This window comes from Vanessa cardui, chromosome 20 (assembly GCF_905220365.1).
Source record: "Vanessa cardui chromosome 20, ilVanCard2.1, whole genome shotgun sequence".
Taxonomy (NCBI): domain Eukaryota; kingdom Metazoa; phylum Arthropoda; class Insecta; order Lepidoptera; family Nymphalidae; genus Vanessa; species Vanessa cardui.
In genome coordinates this window covers 2,019,560-2,042,395 of record NC_061142.1, presented here as the reverse complement: position 1 = coordinate 2,042,395, position 22,836 = coordinate 2,019,560, and the positions used below count along the sequence as shown (strand labels likewise).

General features: G+C 37.7%; 1 protein-coding gene across 1 annotated transcript in view; it reads left to right on the top strand.

The window, feature by feature from the left end:
• Positions 1-16,907, top strand: part of LOC124538414 (eIF-2-alpha kinase GCN2) — a 29,444-nt gene extending 12,537 nt beyond the window's left edge. The window contains exons 12-28 of the mRNA XM_047115464.1: positions 179-276; positions 826-1,046; positions 2,151-2,288; positions 2,816-2,856; positions 3,120-3,352; positions 4,151-4,415; positions 5,553-5,704; positions 6,252-6,391; positions 7,530-7,709; positions 8,574-8,794; positions 10,808-10,944; positions 11,601-11,769; positions 12,919-13,136; positions 13,443-13,531; positions 14,053-14,171; positions 15,794-15,975; positions 16,708-16,907. Of these exons, the coding sequence (XP_046971420.1) occupies positions 179-276; positions 826-1,046; positions 2,151-2,288; positions 2,816-2,856; positions 3,120-3,352; positions 4,151-4,415; positions 5,553-5,704; positions 6,252-6,391; positions 7,530-7,709; positions 8,574-8,794; positions 10,808-10,944; positions 11,601-11,769; positions 12,919-13,136; positions 13,443-13,531; positions 14,053-14,171; positions 15,794-15,975; positions 16,708-16,855 (2,751 nt within the window). The 3' untranslated portion in view covers positions 16,856-16,907. The remainder of the gene's footprint in view (positions 1-178; positions 277-825; positions 1,047-2,150; positions 2,289-2,815; positions 2,857-3,119; positions 3,353-4,150; positions 4,416-5,552; positions 5,705-6,251; positions 6,392-7,529; positions 7,710-8,573; positions 8,795-10,807; positions 10,945-11,600; positions 11,770-12,918; positions 13,137-13,442; positions 13,532-14,052; positions 14,172-15,793; positions 15,976-16,707) is intronic.
• The last annotated feature ends 5,929 nt before the right edge of the window (positions 16,908-22,836 follow it).

Genomic DNA, 22,836 nt, shown 5'->3' with positions numbered 1-22,836 from the left:
GAATCGATATTAGGCGTATTATATAATGTAGTTATTAATAAGTACATAAAGTTAATGTCTAATGGCGTTTGCTATGGTTTGTGTCATCTTTGTTTGGCTATTCTTCTTGAATTTATTTTTAGTTTGATTGTGCTCTGGTATTGAAGAGAAGACTGACGAATATGTTTAATGGTTTTAGGTAAACTGGTCCATGTCAGACGGTCCAGTTCAGGTAAGAGATGAATCATCAGAAAGCGAGGAAGATTCAGACGACGAGGAGCCTTGGTTCAACATTAGGTGAGTTTTTCTTAAAAAAATTTTTTCTAAATCATCCTCATATCTACTAAAAATACATTCATAGCTAAACAAACGAAGTAAATTGAAGGTAAAGTTAGGCTTTTCAATTTAATTGAGTTTTACACTTTAGAGTGCAGCTTTAAAATTATTCAAAATATTAGTGCCTAAACTTCAAATAATAGTTATGTTTAGTGTTAATGTTATGTATATTTGCTAAAGCTGCTAATTTATATATTTACATTATTCAATGCATATATTTACTTGGTGGTAGGTCTTTATGCATGCTCACCTGTATCAGCAAATAGAAATACTCAATATTATTGTGTTACTGTAGGTGAGAGAGACATTATAGCAGGCACCTACATAACATCTTATTTCCCAAAATTGTTGCCGCATTGGCGATGTAAGGAATGTTTGGTCATAGCGCCAATGTCTTGGACCTTGGGGCCAATTTCTTGGATCTTGGGGCCAATGTCTTGGACCTTGGGGCCAATGTCCAACAGGTGATTCCATTAGTTAAATAATGTTGATACATGAAACCATTATTAGTCCAGAAAACGAAAGCAGCAGCGTTATTGAGTTTGAAGTGGACTCCAATCAGTCGGAACAGATATCGTCCGATGCCACAACAGTGGCGTCACCGATGCTGAAGCAAGTTCTCTATATACAAATGGAGTTCTGCGAGAAGAATACCCTGAGACAAACCATTGATAATGGACTGTATCAAGAGCACTTCAGGGCTTGGAGACTGTTTAGAGAAATCTTGGAAGGTTGGTTGGTTTAGTGATTACATTAATAATAGTAATGAAGTTAAAGTCTTCCTGGCTTTCAATTTGATCTTGGCTACGGTGGCCTTCCTCAAAATGAGTAAAATGTCTGGAAGCACAGACGCTTTGAATAAACACAAAAGGGTCAAAATTGGACCAATGGTTAATTGTCTGTTAAAAATATACTGATTGTTCTAAAGTTCACTCACTTTCCTTTGTTGTAATCGAAATCATTGTGAGATTTGATGGAATTCATCGACAAGTGACAATTATCAATCATATACTGTAAAAATAAAATATATCAGTTATTTGATATTTTCGCATTATGATGCTCCAGTAATGAACCAAAGTTTTTTCTAAGATTAGAAACTTATTAAATTTTGCTGGTCTAGGCTGATCATGGCGCATGTAATAAAACGAATATTGTTTACATGACTTGGTCTTTAGTATAGTGGCTATATATAATGGGGTAGAGCTCAAGTAAATGGTATCAAACCCTAAGTTGAGCCGATAAAATGTTATTGGTTTTACAATAGAAAAAAATCTCATTTGTATGTACATATGTACACTCCTGTGCCCTGGAAACCACATGAGGTCGATGGTCCTGCACAGGAACTCTTGTCGTTCGTGCTGGAAGCTGACCCTTCAGATTATCAAAGAGACGAAATAGAGATTTCCCTTTATTTGTCGGTTTGGTTGACCAAGGAAACATTATTGTACCATAAACCATGATTATATACAACTCTTGCAGCTTTCCCTGACGATGCAAATAATATTTATCTATCGCAGAGCTGAGATGGCCCAGTGGTTAGAACGCGTGCATCTTAACCGATGATTGCGGGTTCAAACCCAGGCAAGCACCACTATGTATATGTGCTTAATTGTGTTTATAATTCATCTCATGCTCGGCGGTGAAGGAAAACATCGTGAGGAAACCTGCATGTGTCTAATTTCATCGAAATTCTGCCACATGTGCATTCCACCAACCCGCATTGGAACAGCTTGATGGAATACGTTCCAAACCCTCTCCTTAATGGAAGAGGAGGCCTTATCTCAGCAGTGGGAAATTTACAGGCTGTTACTTTACTTTACTTTATTTTATCGCAGGACTTGCACACGTCCACCAGAAAGGCATGATCCACAGGGATCTGAAACCGGTCAATATATTCTTGGACTCCAACGACCATGTCAAGATTGGTGATTTCGGATTAGCTACGAAAGTTTTCACAGGACTGCCAGTGGAAGGTAAGAATTTTATTATTGAATGACTACCCTCGTTTAATGCACTTCATTCAAATTTGCCCATAAGTATGAATTGAGGTCGATAAGATTAGCAAAGTTACTCCTTTCGCGTTCGTCATTGACATCAAAATCTTGGGATGTGAATCAGGCATAATCTAGTCTAGTCGCTTTTACAACAGCCCACCAGAAAATACAACCAACTCATCTCATATTGTACCGCCAAACAGTTATTATTTATGTTTATTGCTGTGTTCAGGGTTGGGTGGTGAGTGAGCTAGAATACATAGTTACACCACATAACATCTCAAATCCCTATCATAAAATCGTCGGCGCATGGGCTCTGTACTACTTATGATGGTAGTGTGGTAGTACAGAGCCCATGCGCCATATAGTATACTACTCGATAGTATATTGTCACAATCGACACTAAAAACTACTGAAAAATGCCTATTGGACATATTGGATATTTACACTTGGCGTACTCAAATTACCTTGTACTGAATACAATATGATTTGGTCTATTGTTTCAGAAACGTCTCAAGACGATGCCGACGGCTTATTAACAGGCAAGGTAAGTCTGTGAACCCTCAATCATACAGTTTCATAATTCGAAGAGTAAATATCACCCCTAAAGGTTAAAGATTATATAATTAAATCGAATTTTATTAATAGTGTCTTTTATAACATATGGAACAGGTTTCAAACAGATACCCTTTAGTTTCCATATTCGTTTTTGTCCGGGCATATGTCTTCAGAAATATCGAGAAATGTATGGATGGATTTCCGGCCTAATTACAGGGAATAACGTTGTTATTTATGTGTTTTGAATTCAAGGTTGGAACAGCTCTCTATGTGGCTCCAGAACTACAGCAGTCAGCGAGCAAGGTGATATACAACCAGAAGGTCGATATATATTCGCTTGGTATTATACTGTTCGAAATGTTTAACCCCCCATTCGGAACTGGCACGGAGAGGTACATAGTGTTGACTAACCTTAGGAAGAAGGAAGTCATAATGCCAAAGGATTTCGAAAGAGAAGAGAATTCCAAGCAAATTCACGTTATAAGGTATGTCCCATTGATTCGACATTAGTGCTATCAAAAGTGTGAGTCTACTCTTGTTTTTGTATATGTTAAATATCTTCAACAAACAACAACAACAACAGCCTGTAAATTCCCACTGCTGGGCTAAAGGCCTCCTCTCCTTTTGAGGAGAAGGTTTGGAACTTTTTCCACCACGCAGTTCCAATGCGGGTTGGTGGAATATACATGTGGCAGAATTTCTATGAAATTTGTCACATGCAGGTTTCCTCACGATGTTTTCCTTCACCGCTGAGCACGAGATGAATTATAAAGACAAATTAAGCACATGAATCAGCGGTGATTGCCTGGGTTTGAACCCGCAATAATCGGTTAAGATGTACGCGTTCTAACCACTGGGCCATCTCGACTCAGCACATGAATCAGCGGTGTTAAATATCTTAACATATATTTTTAAAGTTATGTAATGTTTCGAAGAAAATAAATTCGTAATAACATCCTGTAAATTTCCAACTGCTGGGCCTAGGGTCTCCTTTCCCTTTGAGAAGAAGGTTAGGAGCATACTCCACCACGCTGCTTCAGTTTGGGTTGGGGAATTCACATGAGGAAGAATTTCGTTGAAATTAGACACATGCAGTTTCTCACGATGTTTTCCTTTACCACTGAGCTCGAGATGAATTAATAACACAAATTATGGGTATGAAAATTGAGAGGTTTTGCCTGGGTTTGAACCAGCATTCGGCCATCTCGGCTTAATTCTTTTAACTTGTTTTATTTGTTATTGATTAATTTATATTTTAAGTTTAAAAACACATATTTTACCAGATGGTTGTTAGACCACGACGCGAGCGTCCGACCCACAAGCGCAGAACTTCTCGCATCAGAACATGTCCCAAGAGCAGTACCGGAACTCGCATTGTCCGGTCTCCTCTCCCACACGCTGAGTGAGCGAGGATCAAGAGGCTACCAGAGGCTGATCGCAGCTTGCCTGGATCAGAAAACATCTCCAGCTGAAGACATCACGTACCATAGAGCAATAAAGAGTAAACCCATGGACTACGTTTCAAGGATCAAAGACGTTGTTATTAAGGTTAGTCATGCTAATTATTGAAAGCCAGCTGTTGCTTGTGGCTTCGCTCGTGTTATAGGGGGGTCGTGTGTCACGCAAAAAAGTAGCCTATGTCCTTCCATGAAGTTTAATTTTGCTTTACAAATTAAACTTCATAATCAAACATATCAAATCATATCATAATCAAACTTCCAAATTTCATCAAATTCGATTAATTGATTACTTTGTGGTAGGGCTTTGTGCAAGCCCGTCTGGGTAGGTACCACCCACTCATCAGTTATTCTACCGCCAAATAACAGTACTCAGTATTGTTGTGTTCCGGTCTGAAGGGTGAGTGTGCCAGTGTAACTACATGCACAAGGGACATAGTATCTTAGTTCTCAAGATTGGTGGCGCATTGACGATTTAAGGAATGGTTAATATTTCTTACAGCGTCATTGTGTATGGGTGATGGTGACCACTTACCATCAGGTGGCCCATATGCTCGTCTGTTAACCTATACTATAAAAAAAATGATTTGGTCGCGAAAGAGGGATAGACATCCAGAGTTTATATTACATTTATAATATTAGTGTAAATTTGAGATTCATAAATATTCAACTTGGTGGTTTCGGTAAACACCACTCAATGGTCACATATTCATTATAATTATTGATATGTTCTGGCTTTAAGGGCGAGCGAGCCGGTGTATCTGTAGGCACAAGGAGATACATTGTTGGCGGCGGCATGACGACCTCCATGGTCGAGTGGTATGTACACCGGTTTTCATGGGTACGCCACTCTGAGATCCCGGGTTCGATTCCTGGCCGAGTCGATGTAGATTACCATTAGTTTTCTATGTTGTCTTGAGTGTGGGTGTTTGTGGTACCGTCGTTACTTCTGATTTCCATAACACAAGTGCTTCAGCTACTTACATTGAGATCAGAGTAATGTATGTGATGTTGTCTCATATTTATATTAATGTCTATACGTTGTGGTAACCAATTATCATCAAGTGGTCTCCTTGCCAGTCTACCTGCCTATGTATATCATACAAAAAGTTATTTATGGCCATTCTATGACATTTCGAATTGAGTACTAGATTGTAGTTTTACCAGTTCGTACTATAATTAGTTGGTTTATTTTAGTGACATTTTTTTACTAAAAAGCATTTTTTAGGTTTTCCAAAGCCATGGCGCGTCCGAGTTCTCTCCGCCGTTGCTGACGCCCCGCGCTACCCGCTGGGACCACTACCCGAACGCCGCCAGGGTGATGACGTCATCGGGCACCGTGTGTCACTTGCCACACGACCTAAGATTACCATTTGCTAGGCAAGATATTTTATATGTTATATGTGTTATAGCTAGGCATGTATCTGATATATCGACTAATCTAAAATCGGATGTCGTCTGAAAATTAGATGTCATCGATTTGATGAGTAACCGTTTTCATCGATTCTAAAGAAATATGAATATCGTTTTGGTACGTCAAAGCATTTAAAGCATAACAACAACAACAACAACAGTCTGTAAATTTCCACTGCTGGGCTAAAAGCCTCCTCTCCCTTTGAGGAGAAGGTTTGGAACATATTATTCCACCACGCTGTTCCAATGCGGGTTGGTGGAATACACATGTGGCAGAATTTCTATGAAATTTGTCACATGCAGGTTCCCTCACGATGTTTTCCTTCACCGCTCAGCACGAGATGAATTATAAAGACAAATTAAGCACGTGAATCAGCGGTGCTTGCCTGGGTTTGAACCCGCAATCATCGGTTAAGATGCAAGCGTTCTAACCACTGGGCCATCTCGACTCACCTCTCGATTTAAAGTATAATAACATTTAAATCGATATTCAACCAAAGTTCTTTTTCCACAGATACACAGCACATTCCGGTACGAAATACATGCGGCGTTACGTCGTTGACAGGGTGTATAGAGAAACCGAGAGGACCATTAAAGGATTCCATCCGCGGGAGATTATCGAGTGCGCTTTCGATATCGTCACTCCTAAAACGGGTGAGGAATTTGTCACTCAGAATAAAAAAAAAAAACAAATTATAGCCAGGATACGTTTTTTATAAGCTTCCCTCTTATTATATTGATTTGAGGCTTTGGCAGATGTCTTGTTGGATTTTGATTTTGGAAAGGGCAGTCATACAATACGATAGATTTATTTTTTATGCTATTAGTTGGAGGAGCATGTATGTCATCTGATGGTAGGTCACCACCACCCATAGAAAGTGGCGCTTGAAGAAACATTTACCTTTCCTTTCATCACCAATGTACCACCAGACTAAGATGTTCCTTGTTCCTGTGGTTACTACTTACTGGCTCACTTACCCTTCAAACCGGAACACAATACTAAGTACCTACTGTTTTTTGGGTAATATCTGATGGGTACCTACGCAGACGGGCTTGCACAAAGCCCTTCTACCAATAAATGACTGTGCTAGAGATATTATTGAGTTACAAATATGTGCGTACATAGAAGTATTTTTTTTTGTTATTTTTTTTATGTTATAGGTTGGCGGACGAGCATATGGGCCACCTGATGGAAAGTGGTCACCATCACCCATAGACAATGATACTGTTAGATATATTTACCTTACATCGTCAATGTGCCACCAACCTTGGGAACTAAGATGTTATGTCCCTTGTGCCTGTAGTTACACTGGCTCACTCACCCTTTAGATCGGAACACAACAATACTGAGTACTGTGATTTGGCGGTAGAATAACTGATGAGTGGGTGGTACCTACCCAGACGGGCTTGCACAAAGCCCTACCACCAAGTATTATATTTTAAATAATACTAACAATGTCTAAGTCACTATGCTAAGAGTGGGGACGTTAATAGCCCAAGAGGTCAGGATCGATCCAGCGACTTTTTACATCTCTAGGCGGTTCGTCAACCATTGCGCTATTGACGCTTTGAAGTGCAGTTTCAATTTGAGAATTGATTGCCTCCGGATAGAATTCGTGGGCAGTACCGACAGTTTTAGTGCCATCTGAAAAAAAAACTTCAATTTATCGTCATCGTAAATTATTTTGACACGGGGCTTTATACTTTGGGATCTGAAACCATATAAACTAGACCCATTACACCTACAAGACAGTTAAACAATCGAGGTTTATTTCAATGGTGTTCGTTTCAGAGACACTTTGGCCGGATGCGGAACTCTTAGTGGTCGCAAGCAAAGCGGCAACGGAGAGCACTCTAAAAGTGACGATACAGTTAAACCATACGGAATTGCTGAAGATTTTGCTACTGTCCTGCGGCGTGACGCTAGATAAGCACGTGGCCCTGTATCCCGTATTGATGGATGTCAGCTTGGGTGAGTTTAATCTTGGTTTTATGTGGTAGTCCTAAAGATCAACTCTTCATTGTAGTATTTTCTTCTTCGTCTATATGTTTATCTTATTAATTATATCTATAGATTAGGGTGGATTGATAGTTGTTATTTGATTGATGATTGGATTTCCATAAATAAGAATTTATAGAAACATTTGTTTATAATAATTTTGGTATATTTTATTAAATGAGAAAGGTTTTAAATTATAAAAAATGTAACAAATCAAATGTAATGAAATCAAAAATTTCTAAGAATATTTAAATACTAACAAATAATATTGTGTGTTGAACGTGCAAACATTAATGAACCGGACTCATAACTTCATCATTATTATTACATAAGCAAAGTTTAAGCAATCAGTGAGATGAATTACACTTAAGTAGTAAATAAGCTACTCATAGCTTAAAAAAATCTTCAGGAAATGCGAGCTATACCTTTATAGTATAATAAAGTCGTTTTAATCAAACTTCGAGCTACGAGCTACGAGCTGAGATGGCCCAGTGGTTAGAACGCGTCCATCTTAACCGATGATTGCGGGTTCAAATCCAGGCAAGCACCGCTGATTCATGTGTTTAATTTGTCTTTATAATTCATCTCGTACTCGGCGCTGAAGGAAAACATCGTGAGGAAACCTGCATGTGACAAATTTCCTAGAAATTCTGCCACACGTGTATTCCACCAACCCGCATTAGATCAGCGTGGTGGAATATGTTCCAAACCCTCTCCTTAATGGAAGAGGAGGCCTTATCCCAACAGTGGGAAATTTACAGGCTGTTACTTTACTTTAATCAAACCTAATATGAGTATGTATTAACAATTGACGTTTATAAATGCCCTATTTTACAGGACGAATAACCAGTCTTCAGCTTCAAACTCATCTGACGACACTTTGCGTAACCAATCGTGATATAACGAACATGCTGCGTCTGATGGAAGCGGATGTGTCCGTGGAACTCTTACACGAGTTAGTGAGTTTTGTCGACAAGAATAAGTGGAGTGACGCTTTGGATACAGCAATTCAACAACTGGAGGCCGTCTGCAGTAAGGCTGTTGCTTTAGGATGTGATGTAAGTTTAGAAAAAAACCACTCCTTTGATTGCAACGTGTTATAATACGACACAACTTAGATGTAGCACCGGCTTCTTCAATAAAACCGATTACTGCCGATTCATACAATGAATAGAAATAGCTCCCTATCGCGCCATTCGACGCTATTCGACGCTATAGAATCTCGCGTCAGTTCAACCCGAGAAAGCAAGTGCATGTAAATCGATGTGTCAAATTGATGAATATATTAGGTCATATGATATTACGTTTGTGTAAAGATCATATTCGTATAAGGAATAAATATATGATAATTTGGGATGGCGTACTTAATTCGGATGTGATCGGTTTTACGAATTTTGCCGATGCGACATCTAAGTTGCGTCGTACTATACGTGGAAATGCAAAGTTAATAATAATAATAAAGCTTTTTTTATTTCCTTAACATACGTAGAAAAGTAAAAAAAAATACATAAAACTACATACATTTAGAATTTTTCAGTTAAGGCTCCTGGCGGGTATGGGCCTCCTTCAACAGTATCCAAGTTTTCTTAACCCGTGCCTACTTTATCCAGAATTTTCATGCAATTGTTTTAATTTCTTATATCTATCTTTAGTGCGTCCTCGGGATTTCTTGCCGCTAGGACCAATTTGTGACCAATTCTGTATACCTTCCATTCGTCGATCTTACCAAATAACCAGCCCATTTCCACTTTAGTCGTTTCATATGCTGGAGAGGATCTATCAATAGGCTATTTGACAATGCGAGAAATAAATTGAATTATTGTAATCAGTGTATATTATGAGTTCAAAAATGGTTATTTACTAACGAAAGTTGAAAATAATACTTAATTTATTCAAAAATCCATAAATAAAAATGCATTTTTTTTCAAACGTTTGTCACGTGATACAAGACGGTCCTGATTGGTCGGGCTTATGATGACGTCACTTTCTTGTTAACCTTGCTTTATGTACTACAGATTAAAATACAGGAAAGTGATGTCACCGACCCCATTGCAGCGCCATATTCGAGTTGACCTCCATGGTCGAGATGTGTGTACACCGGTTTTCATGCGTACTCCGAGGTCCCGGGTTCGATTCCCGGCCGAGTCGATGTAGATTACCATTAGTTTTCTATGTTGTCTTGGGTCTGAGTGTTTGTGGTACCGTCGTTACTTCTGATTTCCATAACACAAGTGCTTCAGCTACTTACATTGGGATCAAAGTAATGTATGTGATGTTGTCTCATATATATTTATATATATCTAGTAATTTTAGCTGCGACAGCTTCTTCATATACTTATATTGTCTAAGTAGCGTTTTTGCGCGCTATTTAAATATAAAATTTTTAATATGATATTTTTCGGCAAATATGTACTAGAACTAAAAAAATCAACTTCTACTGGGTTCCTTGACTTCTAATAAATAATATAAAATGAATCTTAAAAACCAGTCAAATAGCCTATTTGGTTTTCAATGCCAAGTTAACACTAATAAAAAGAGTTCAAAGATGCGAATTAAAAAAAAAAAAATTATAGGCACAGTTGTGATGACGTATTGATCGATTTCAGCGGCGGCCAATCTTTATTGAGATAAACCGTGTTTACATTAAATGCTTACAATAATTAGATATCGTAAAATGAGCTGAGATGGCCCAGTGGTTAGAGCCCGATGATTGCGTGTTCAAACCCAGGCAAGCACCGCTATATATATATGTGCTTAATTTGTGTTTATAATTCATCTCGTGCTCGGCGGTGAAGGAAAACATCGTGAGTAAACCTGGATGTGTCTAATTTCATCGAAATTCTGCCACAGCTGCATTCCACCAACTCGCACTGGAACAGCGTAGTGGAATATGTTCCAAATCCTCTTCTCAATGGAAGAAACGGCCTTATCTCAGCAGTGGGAAATTTACAGGCTGTTATTTCACTTTTACTTTTACAAAATCCACTGTAAAATGTTACGCTTGAAGGTAACTTTTGAATTTGACAGGATATCATTTGTCGTGTATTTGATGTGCTTATTGTTGGTGCCAGGTGCCAATAACGGTGGCGCCGTTCCTGGCTTACAACGCGACGCAGCACCGCGGCGTGTTCTGGCAGATGTGCGTCGCGAGCCACGACCAGCGTCCGCTCAAGCATCGCTCCAAGGACCTCATCGCTGCCGGCGGCAGGTACGGAGACCTCACCGTTATATAATAGAAATAGCCATAAATCTCCTTGCCATAAATGACCTTGTGATTAAATCTCGTCAATATGAATCGTAGATAGCAGATTCAAAACCAGGAAAGCACCTTTTTTTTCATCTTGCACCTGCACAGGAAACAATAGTATATATACCCGTATTGGTGGACCCGTATTGGTTGAGTGTGGTTGAATAAGGTCCAATTGGTCTTGTCAAAAAGAGAACAGACCTTAGACGAACTATGGAGACAGTTTTCACAAAAACAAAAAAACTAGTCCCTAAGTTAAATGAATAAAATGTAAACTTACTTAGGAATATATGAAACTTGGTGGTAGGGCTTTGTGCAAGCCCGTCTGGGTAGGTACCACCCACTCATCAGTTATTCTACCGCCAAATAATAGTACTCAGTATTGTCGTGTTCCGGTTTGAAGGGTGAGTGAGCCAGTGTAACTGCAGGCACAAGGGACATAACATCTTAGTTCCCAATGTTGGTGGCACATTGACGATGTAAGGAATAGTTAATATTTCTTACAGCGTCATTGTCTATGGGTGATGGTGTCCACTTACCATCAGGTGGCCCATCTGTTCGTCCAACAACCTATACCATAAAAAAAGGGTACCAAAAAATGTGTTATTTAATAACAGGTACGACAATCTCGTCGAGGAGTTTTGGAAGGTCGCTCGGGCTGAGAAGGATCATGACAATGCCAACTTGACGTGCACGTCTGTGGGCTTCTCCATGTCGCTGGAGCGGATGGCTGCTATACTGAGGAGTATGGAGGTGGAACTACCACTAACCGAGAAGATAAATGAGGTGAGAAAAGTTCAAATGCGTGTTTATACTTTACTTGGTGGTAGCGTTTTGTGCAAGCTGTTCTAAGTACTTACCATTCCATCATACATTCTACCATAAACAGCAACACTTTGTATTGCTGTTATTATTGTATATAAGATTTTAAATTACCATGGTTATTTTTATTATTAAAGTTATTAATTTCGGGATAATTACCATGTTTTTTATTTTTGTTCGGTGGAGCTCGATATTTCGACATTGTTTACGAATGTCGTGTTCACGAGACTGAAGTTTGCGGGTAGATGTTGATAATGTTAGAGGTGTCCGTATCGAACTACCCCCTTTCTCGTACGTTTGCTGCGTAAACACCGGTCACCACTACTATTGTCACTTTCACCCCTACCATTGTCACTAGTTAAATTTATTTTATGTACACTCTATGTTATTATTGTATTCCTAATTGAATGGAAAATTAGTCTCTGTATGTATAGGCATTAGTGATCTGACGTCTTGGCTCCCAAGGGTGGTAGGTAACCAAGGGTATTGGTTATGTAAGGGCAACTTTATATTTCTCAGTTTCGATGGCGAAGTTAAACTAACGTAAGCTGGCATAATTACCAGTCTAAAAACCTAGCAAAAAAATTGTGACTGTGACGCCTTCTGTGAACCTTTAAAACACGTTAAACATGCAAATATAATTGTGTATACATGTTTATATATTTATGTGCATAAGCGTGTGAGCTTCTGTGTGCGTATTTATTAAAAAAATATAAACATTTATAGTGCGACACAATTTAGATGTGGCATCGAAAAATGCAATGGAAAGAAAATAAAACCGATTACTGCCGATTTACACGACCAATAGAAATGGCTCGCTATCGCGCCATTCGACGCTATTCGTCGCTATAGATCCACGCGTCAGAGAAAGCAAGTGCATGTAAATCGACGCGTCAAATTGACGAATATATTAGGTCATATGATATTACAAGTTATTACGTTTGTGCAAAGATCATATTCACATGAGAAATAAATATTGATAATTGGGGATAACGTACTCAATTCGGATGTGATCGGTTTTACGAATTTTGCCGATGCGACATCTAAGTTGTGTCGTACTATAGTTTGGTCATAAAATTATTATCTACATTAATCGTGATTGTTTGTCTTCAGCGCACCACCGTGTACGTGTGCGTGTCCAGCGGCGCGGAGTGCGCGCGCGAGGGCGGTTCGTTAAAGCGCGCCCGCCTTGCGCGCTCGCTGTGGGCGGGCGGGCTGCGCGCGCTGTGCTGGGCGGGCGGCGCGCGCGACGCGCAGCACTCGGCCGCCAGCGCCATCGTGCTCGAGCACGACGGGCTCGACGTGCTCGTGTCCTGCTGGGAGGGCAACCGGTGAGCGCCTCGGCTCCTGCGTCATGACAAATAAAAAATAAATACGAGGCAACATTATTTTTCTATTTAAGTACAAATAATAAATAAATATTGGTCACATTAATACATTATGATGATATCAATAAAAGTAGCTAAAGCACTTGTGTTATGAAATCAGAAGTAACGACGGTACCACAAACAACCAGATCCACGACAACTAAAAAAACTAAATGATAATCTATATCGACTCGGCCAGGAATCGAACCCGGGATCGACCTCGGTTTGATCAACTTATAAAAATTATGTATTTATAATAATTGATTTCAGAGTTCGAGAACAGAAAGTGCCAGCGTCGAAAGTGATTGAATTCGTGAAACAAAAACTAAGCTCTGATACTATTCGTAGTCCAGATTATAGTAAGTACTTTTATACAATATTATGCGTTAACAATTCAAAAACTGTGTTATAAAATTACGTTAATTTGTTATAAATATTCGGACATTTTTTTTTAACTACACAGTGGCGAAGTTGTTACTATCATTAACAATAACAACAGCTTATCAATTTCCCACAGCTGGGCTAAAGCCTCCTCCCTTTTGAGAAGGTTTGGAGCGTATTCCACCACGCTACACAAATGCGGGTTGATAGATTCACATATGCCAGAATTTTGTTGAAATTAGACAATGCATGTTTCCTCACGATGTTTTCCTTCGCCGCCGAGCTCGAGTTGAATTATAAACACAAATTAAACACATGAATCTTCGGTGCTTGCCTGAGTTCATACCTGCAATCATCGGTTAAGATGCAGGCCTTCTAACCACTGGGCCGTCTCGATATAAAGTCTTCATAAATACTTTGATAACAAATCATTGTTTAAACCGCCATCTATTGCTATTGTATTGTAACAGTATTTAAAAAAAATAACACTCTTTTACAGCAAATCGAATGATCAGCTGGTCGGAATGTGAGAAATCTGGAGGACCAACAATATCCGTTACGTTCATAACGGCCAGTGAGAGAATCACCAAGAGTATAAAACGGCAGTGTGATGTGCAGGTTCGTACTAATTTATACTTTACAAGCTAAATAACAAAAACAACAACAACAGCCTGTAAATTCCCACTGCTGGGCTAAAGGCCTCCTCTCCTTTAGAGGAGAAGGTTTTGGAACATATTCCACCACGCTGTTCCAATGTGGGTTGGTGGAATACACATGTGGCAGAATTTCTATGAAATTTGTCACATGCAGGTTTCCTCACGATGTTTTCCTTCACCGCCGAGTACGAGATGAATTATAAAGACAAATTAAGCACATGAATCAGCGGTGCTTGCCTGGGTTTGAACCCGCAATCATCGGTTAAGATGCACGCGTTCTAACCCCTGGGTCATCTCGACTCTTAAGCTAAATAAGCTGTTTACTTTTTGATTTGGATCCTTCATCTTTTACTCTGTTTCGTTTTATTCCGGTGTGAAGGGTGAGAGAGCAAATAAGTATATGCATAAGTGACATAACATCTCAGTTTCAAAGGTTGTTAGGGCCTTAGTGATGTTATGTATACTACTACTATAATACCAAAGTCTATGGACAGTGGTTACCACTTGCCACCAGGGAGCTTAGTTGCTACCCACCTTCGTGAATTAAAACTCAAAATGAAAACATACCTGCCGTTATTTTTGTAATCGCTTATGATGATCGTTTTCCATTGAAACATTTTTTTAATTTACACTAGCTGTGCCCGCGATGACTTGGTTTTTGACGTTTGAATTTAACAAAAAAGCTTTCGTCAGTTCGCATATTTTACTACAAATCAAATCAAATCCAAATAAACTTTATTCAAGCAGGCTTTTACAAGCACTTATGAATCGTCATTTTACAATTAACTGAAGCTACCACCGGTTCGGAAAGTAGATTCTACTGAGAAGAACCGGCTAGAAACTTAATACTTACTCTTTTTTAACATTTAAAAAATACAAAGCCATGTTAGTTAAATACGATTATTTAAATTAAACTCCACGCTTTTTTATCATCTATAAAATCTTGTATCGAATAATATGCTTTTTCTACTAATGTATTTTTTACAAACGATTTGAATTTACTAAACGGCAAAGTTAAAAATGTCTGCGAAATTTTATTACAACTTATTAATTCTGTATAAGGCAGCTCATAATTATATTAAGTCATCATATGTGGCGACGAATATCTCGACTTGACGTAGTGGCAGCATGGGCCATTCAGTTGGTTTGAAATACAAGTACGTGTCCGCTACAACTTACACGCTTATTAACTTGATAGAAGTGATTGAAATGAATTATACGAGTAGACCTACAAAAATAGACACGGCACAAAGAACACTTTGATGATTTCATTAACAATAATTAAACTAGAATTCGACGTAGCGTAGAACAAGTCGAGATAAGAAATATCTTTTATTTTAAACTTACGATCATATAAGAAAGAAATAAATGTTTATTAGCAGATGACACAATAATTATAATAAGATCTCTTTTATCCGTGTATTATACTCAAGAATGCTTCCATACTTTGTATTGTTCGTCTTTTTAGTAATAAAAGTTTAATAGGAAGAGCGTTCAACGTTAAGGGTAACGTGGAGATCTAAGTTAGATAGTGACCACGATGTGTCCCACCTGTCGTGATCACTAATTCGCACCATCGTTAAGATCAACAACCAGACGACGTCGATCCTGGTGCAGCTGGGCATGGCGGGCGCGATGGCGCGCGTGCGCGTGCACGTGCTGGCGCTGGCGTGCGAGGCGCCGTGCGTGGCGCTGCTGGCCGCCAGCCTGGCCGCGCCGCTCGACGCGCCGCGCCTGCCGACCGCCTTCCGCCACGTCGCCGACATGTGAGCTGCGTTCCATAGCCTATTTGACTGCTTTTGAAAATCCATTTTTTTTTTAATAGAGGAACCCACTACATGTAGTTTTTTTTATTTCTATGTGAGCTGCATGCCATAGCCTATTTGACTGCTTTTGAAAATCCATTTTTTTTTTAATAGAGGAACCCACTACATGTAGTTTTTTTTATTTCTATGACATATTCGCCGCAAAATATCAAATTGCAAATTCCATATTTAAGTGGCGCACGAAAATGCTACTAGGACAATATGGTGTTGCAATTGCAACCAATTGGGTCGGTGACGTCACTTACCTGTCTTTTAATCTATGGTACATAATATAATCCACATACAGTAGGCAAACGCAGTTAACAAGCAAGTGACGTCATCATAAACTCGACCAATCGGGAGCGTTTTGTGTCATGTGACAAACGTTTAAAAAAATGCATTTATATGGATTTTTGGTTACTATCGGATTCTGGTTTTTATGTTTTAATTGTTTAATTTTTCTTGCACCGCCAATGTCTATGCTGGTGGTGACCATTTACCATTGGGTTAGCCATTAGCCCATCCGTCCATTTTATATTAATTATAAATCTCAAAGATGAGATGTATATCATAAAAAAATACTATCAGTAAAAATCCACGTATTTCACTATGTCTTAGAATAAAATACTATGCGTCTTATAACGAAACTTCTTTACTACACACGAGAAATGTATACGATACGCTTCGTTTCAGGTACCCGAAACGGCAGAATATTCTCGAGGAAGCTCTGCGTGAATTGACCAACATCGTGAAGCAAAGTAACCAAAGCCGGTCAGCGGACGAGACTCTCTTATACGCCCTCTATTCCATACCTGATTCGTTGTGTCGGATTATTACTTGATAAAAACCTTATTTTTTATCATCCAACAGCCTGTATATTTAGCCCATTGTTGGGCTAATGCCTCCTCGCCCTTTGAGTAGAAGGTTTTGGAACATTTTCCACCACACTGTTCCATTGAAGGTTGGTGGCAAACACATGTAGCAGGATTTCTATGAAATTAGACATGCAGTTTCCCTTTCCTTCACTATAGAGCATGAGATGAATTATAAACACAAATTAAGCACATGAATATTCAGTGCTTGGCTGGGTTTGAACGCGGTCATCAGTTAAGATGCAAGCGTTCTCACCACTGTGCGATCTCAGCTCTTATTATTTATGTCTAGTAAAATAAATCCAGATATATACGTACATTTTGCGTACACGTACGTAAGTATTTGGGTACGCAGTTTTATATAACGAATTGAGAAAGATATACTGGATTGTTTTAGAATTTTCCCATTTGTATATCCAGCCTGTTTCAGCCATAATTGATAATAGTGCCATTGGAGATATTTATAACTTTGAAATTAAATTCAATTGAATGAAATTGAAGCATTCGTGTTACGGAAAATCAGAAGTATTGACGGTACCACAAACACCCAAACCGAAACAACATAGAATACTAGTGAACTTTTTCTATATCGACTCGGCCGGGAATTGAACCCGGGATCTCGGAGTGGCGTACCCATGAGAACTGTGTACACACTCGACAACGGAGGTCATCGAATAATCTGTCATTTAAGAACTAGCTCGCACTGCTATAGCGCGTCAAGTGTTAGTTGGCGTGTGGCAAAAACATGTACTAATTTTTTTTTGTTCATTTATATCTTATTTGTTTTATTTACCCTAATTAAGAAAACTTACCCAAATTCTATTAAAAATGAGACGTAGAGAATAATTTTCTAGGGAGATATTGGTAAAATAAACAAAAAAGTGGCATAACAAAGGTGTAGCAGGTGCTGCCACAGGAACGCCAACTTATACTTGACAGTCTATAACTTTTGTCACGGCAACTGTTTTGTCACTCTTGTCAAGTCCATGAATATGTATGGAGGTGCGCGCACTTTACGAAGTGACAATTGGGTGGCATTTGTGTCTGCATCTGAACATATTCATGGACTTGACAAGAGTGACGAAACAGTCACCGTGACAAATGTTACCAGTGCGCGCTAGTTCTTAGTTTGGGAATCACGAATAAAACGACCTTTTTAATTTTGACGATGTTGATAGCTTTGGTAGTAAAATTAAAGCGAATTGTTTTGTATTCTAAGTATCAAGTTGTGTTTGTAGTGTATAATATAGCTGGCATGACAGGTCGCATGTAAAACGGAAATCATTTCATCATTGTGAAATTATCTTGTGTTAACCCCTCATTTATTTTATCTTTTCAATGGAAGGCAATCTTAATCGCTATGAAACGAAAAAATGATTCAGAATTCGCTTATATTATCAAATCTGAACAATTCATTACGCGAATATTTACTATGAAACAATAAATTATATCGTATTGTATACGAACTGTATACAATACGCTGGAATAAGTATTATAATTTTTAGTTGAAATTTTGATAATGATTTTCGAACGATTTTGATACTTGATCATTTCTTTAATTTATTTAGAAAATTATTTATTTTGTTTTCGAAATTATTTAAAAAAATAAAACAGATTTGATCATTGTGGTCAAGTTTTATAGTTAACTTATATATAAATTTTAGTAAAAATATGGAAAGATAATTTTGCGTCTGAGATTTTTATACTGTTATAGTTTAATATTTTAGACAAATGATATTTTACTTTAATATTGATCGCAGAGATATCTTACAAAAACGCCAAATATTGGACACAATCTCTGTATGAAATAAATTTGACTGAAATTAAAGTATTATTCTGTCTATGAAATTATTTAGATCTGCGATGTTAAAATGATTTTACTTCAAATAAAGTCTACATAACCGCATCAAAGAATATATTATACAGAGCTCGAACAAAATGCATTTTTAGATCTGAATTTTGATCGTTTTTATAAGTTCAAATAAGAATAATTATAAATATGAGTCTAAAAATAAAACTCACGCATAATTCGATCGTTGTCACGGCAATGGCTACTAAAAGTAAATTACCCACTGCTGGGCTAAGGTCTCCTCTTCCATTAAGGAGAGGGTTTGGCACATATTCCACCACGCTGTTCCAATGCGGTTTGGTGGAATGCACATATGGCAGAATTTCGATGAAATTAGACACGTGCAGGTATCATCACGATGTTTTCCTTCAACGCCGAGCACGAGATGAATTATAAACACAAATTAATTACATTTATATAGTGGTGCTTCCCTGGGTTTGAACCCGCAATCATTGGTTCAGATGCACGCGTTCTAACCACTGGGCCATCTCAGCTCATATCGTGTATTATTATTTTTTTGTAATAGCAAAATATTGCAGTTTCAAATTTTAACTATCTAAATATCTGTCTAAGTATTGTGTTTGTTTATTTCTGTATGTAAATTATTATCTCGATTACATAACTGTTATGTAATGTTAACATTGAGTGAAAGCTGTTAGAGTAGAAAATACTACGAACTATTTTGTATGAGAATGTTTATAATATAAATGTTAAATATGAATTATTTGTTTTATTTAATAATAATAATAATAAATATGAGACAACATCACATACATTACTCTGATCCCAATATAAGTAGCTGAAGCACTTGTGTTATGGAAATCAGAAGTAACGACGTTACCCCATACACCCAGACCCAAGACAACATAGAAAACTAATGGTAATCTACATCGACTCGCCCGGGAATCGAACCCGGGACCTCAGAGTGGCGTACCCATGAAAACCGGTGTACGCACCACTCAACCATGGAGGTCGTCTATATATTTATAAGGTATGTATTATTTTATTATACACAATGTGTGTATGAAAGGAAAATTAAAAAGTCGTTAAAACGGTTAATACTACTTGTGTCAATTATTCTCTACCCTCAGCAGTTGAACGATATATAAGAACGCCATCTATTGGCGAGTTACAACAACATAAGTTATTATGTATCCCCACCGCAGCGATGATGGGCGTACTGAACCTTGTGCTTTTGCTATCGCCCAGGTGTGACATCCATGTCGATTTGGAAGACCATCTTTATTAGGATGACGACAAACCAGGAAATGACACACTACCTGATTTAGACTTAGACAGCCAGTGGGTCATGTATGGCTGTTCTTTCAGGCCGTAATGATTGATGTAGTTGAGGCTATCGGTGAGGCAAAGATAATGTTCCCGAGATCCGTACCTGAACTGAACTCTACTCTTAATTATTCCGTCGAAAAAGATATGTGCTAATTTTCTTGGTATTCGATTAAGAATGTCTAGTAGTGTCAAACTTATACAGCTGGTTTTAGGGCAAATCAAAGCGATGATTGTTGTGGGGCACGTCAGCATTTCAGTACAGTTAAGTGGAGCATACCTCCTTCCATATTGTCCCCACAAACGTGTTCTATTAACGTCAAGACTTTAAATACAAAATTAATGTAAGAAAAAACCAATTTGATTTCCAAAATATATTGTCACAATACCTATGATATAAGGGGGGTAAAAGATATATGTACTGGTGGAACTGTGGGTATTGACCCCAAGTCTTTGGAACAGTTATGTTTTAAAATTAAGGAGACGATTAAAGAAAGAAATATAGCTATAGTGGCCCAAAACATCAGCACTAAACCGAACCGAGCTCTTCTCCAGGGAACCGCGTTTCGCGATGCAAGAACGTCATCATAGCTGAGAAGTCTGTAAAAAGGGAAAAAATATTTTTGTTATAAATAATTATCATTACAAATTATAAAAGGCGCTTACTACTACCGTCTGGGACATACAGCGGTAAGCGACTTTGTATGCTTAGATCTTTAAAATTACGCAACGGATTGGGATGCGGTTTCTTTTAATAGATAGAGTGATTCGAGAGGAACGTCTTTGTATATATTACATGGACAATATAGTAAAAAAACGCTGACAATTTTAGAAGTTTCTGAAGTCATGTCGTAAATAAACAAATTTTGTAATATATTTAGTATCAGCAACCGCGGTGGGTCACAAGTTTAAAATAATTAAGTATCTTAGATTTTGGTCAAAAGTTTCACGAACCTTAGGTAGGAAAATATAACAAACGTTAATTTATACTAGGTACGTAGACTGACAAATTGGACTGACAAAATTGTCATATATAGATATGGCACTATGAGAAATATTCATATTTTTAAGTCGGTTTTTAAATCAATCAGTATATGTTATTTTATTGTAGCCTTCGTCACTCTGCTATCACCTGATGTGGAATCACCTTATCAGATGATAGCCCGTCTTATGGCAAACCTATTCTCGCGAATTCACACCCAACTGTTTCAATTTTAACGCCTTCTACATTTATTTGTTTCACTAAGAACTCTTTTGTTCTTGATATACAATTAAATATATTATTCTGGCGACTGATGTTGTCATGACCTTTAAACAATTACACTTTATGTCACAATCAAGAAGCCGTTTGAACTTCTGTAATGTGTCACATTATACAGTAGCTCGCATTGACGAAGTTTGAGGATATGAATGCATGCTGCAAATTCTAAAAGAGGAATATAAAATAATTCAATCATTACACGGTGTAAATAAATATTGGCCATTAATTGGGGCCATATTGGGGAAGCTTCTCAGACTTCTGAAACATTACTACCTTTGTTTCTTATCTTTTGAAACTACGAGTTATGTTTACAAAACCAACAAACCTTGGGTGCGTCGAAAGTTCGATTATTATAACCAAATAGATTATCAACTATGAAGCTTATGTTTATTTTGCGTAACAATAAATAATGTATAATTGATTTTGTTAATTGATCATATCATCCTCTCTAATATAAAAAAAAAAAATCCAAGGCTTTATATAATTAAACCTAATTCAGACACAACTTTTATAATAATTACTGAAATGTCTTAATTAGAATATAATTCAATTGTCTAAATAATTAAAAATAACTTATTACGTAATGATTAATAGTTAATTATATTACATTTTGGTTTATTGTTTTGAAATATTAAACAAAAATTAACCTGTAACTCCGAAACTGAATGTCCGAAGCAGATGGAGCCAACAGCGGTTGCCTCTCCCCATCCATACTCAGAATTGTGTTTCACAATATTAAATAAATACTAACATATATAACAGAATAATACGAGCTGTTCTTATTGAGGACAGTATCAAATGCGCATAAATATTTCTCTGAACTCAGTTACGACAATAATCAACTGTCATCGATAACAAGACATATTCATCGCCTCGGGTTTGAAAACAAACATAAATTTGTCACATTGGTATTATATATAGACATGATAGCAAAACTTTGCGCTTTATAACGTGCGAACTAAATATAAATGCTATTATGCTTACGATAAATACTTCAAAGCAAGTAGGATTTATTTATCAATTCAAAGCATTAAATTTGCTAGTTAATACATTTATATTTTGTGTTAACCTACCTGTTATTAACCTACTGGACGAGCTCCGTGGTCGAGTGGCGTGTACACCGGTTTTCATGGGTACGCCACTCCGAGGTCCCGGGTTCAATTCCCGGCCCAGTCGATGTAGAAAATTCATTAGTTTTCTATGTTGTCTTGGGTCTGGGTGTTTGTGGTACCTTCGCTACTTCTGATTTTCCATAACACAAGTACTTTAGCTACTTACATTGGGATCAGTGTAATGTATGTGATGTTGTCCAATTTTTAGATTTATATATTAATTTTAATGTTATTTTAAAATGACTTACAACGTCTTGCCTAATTAATGGGTTTAAAAGGCTAAAATAATGCACAAATATTCGTTAACGACCGTAATATAATAATAAATAAATAAGCCTTTATTCAGACACATTTTACATTGCTTAAATTATCACTCTAGTGACTTGACATCGACAACTTAGTCTGTTAACGACCGTAAGTAGACACTAAAAGTCTTTTTTT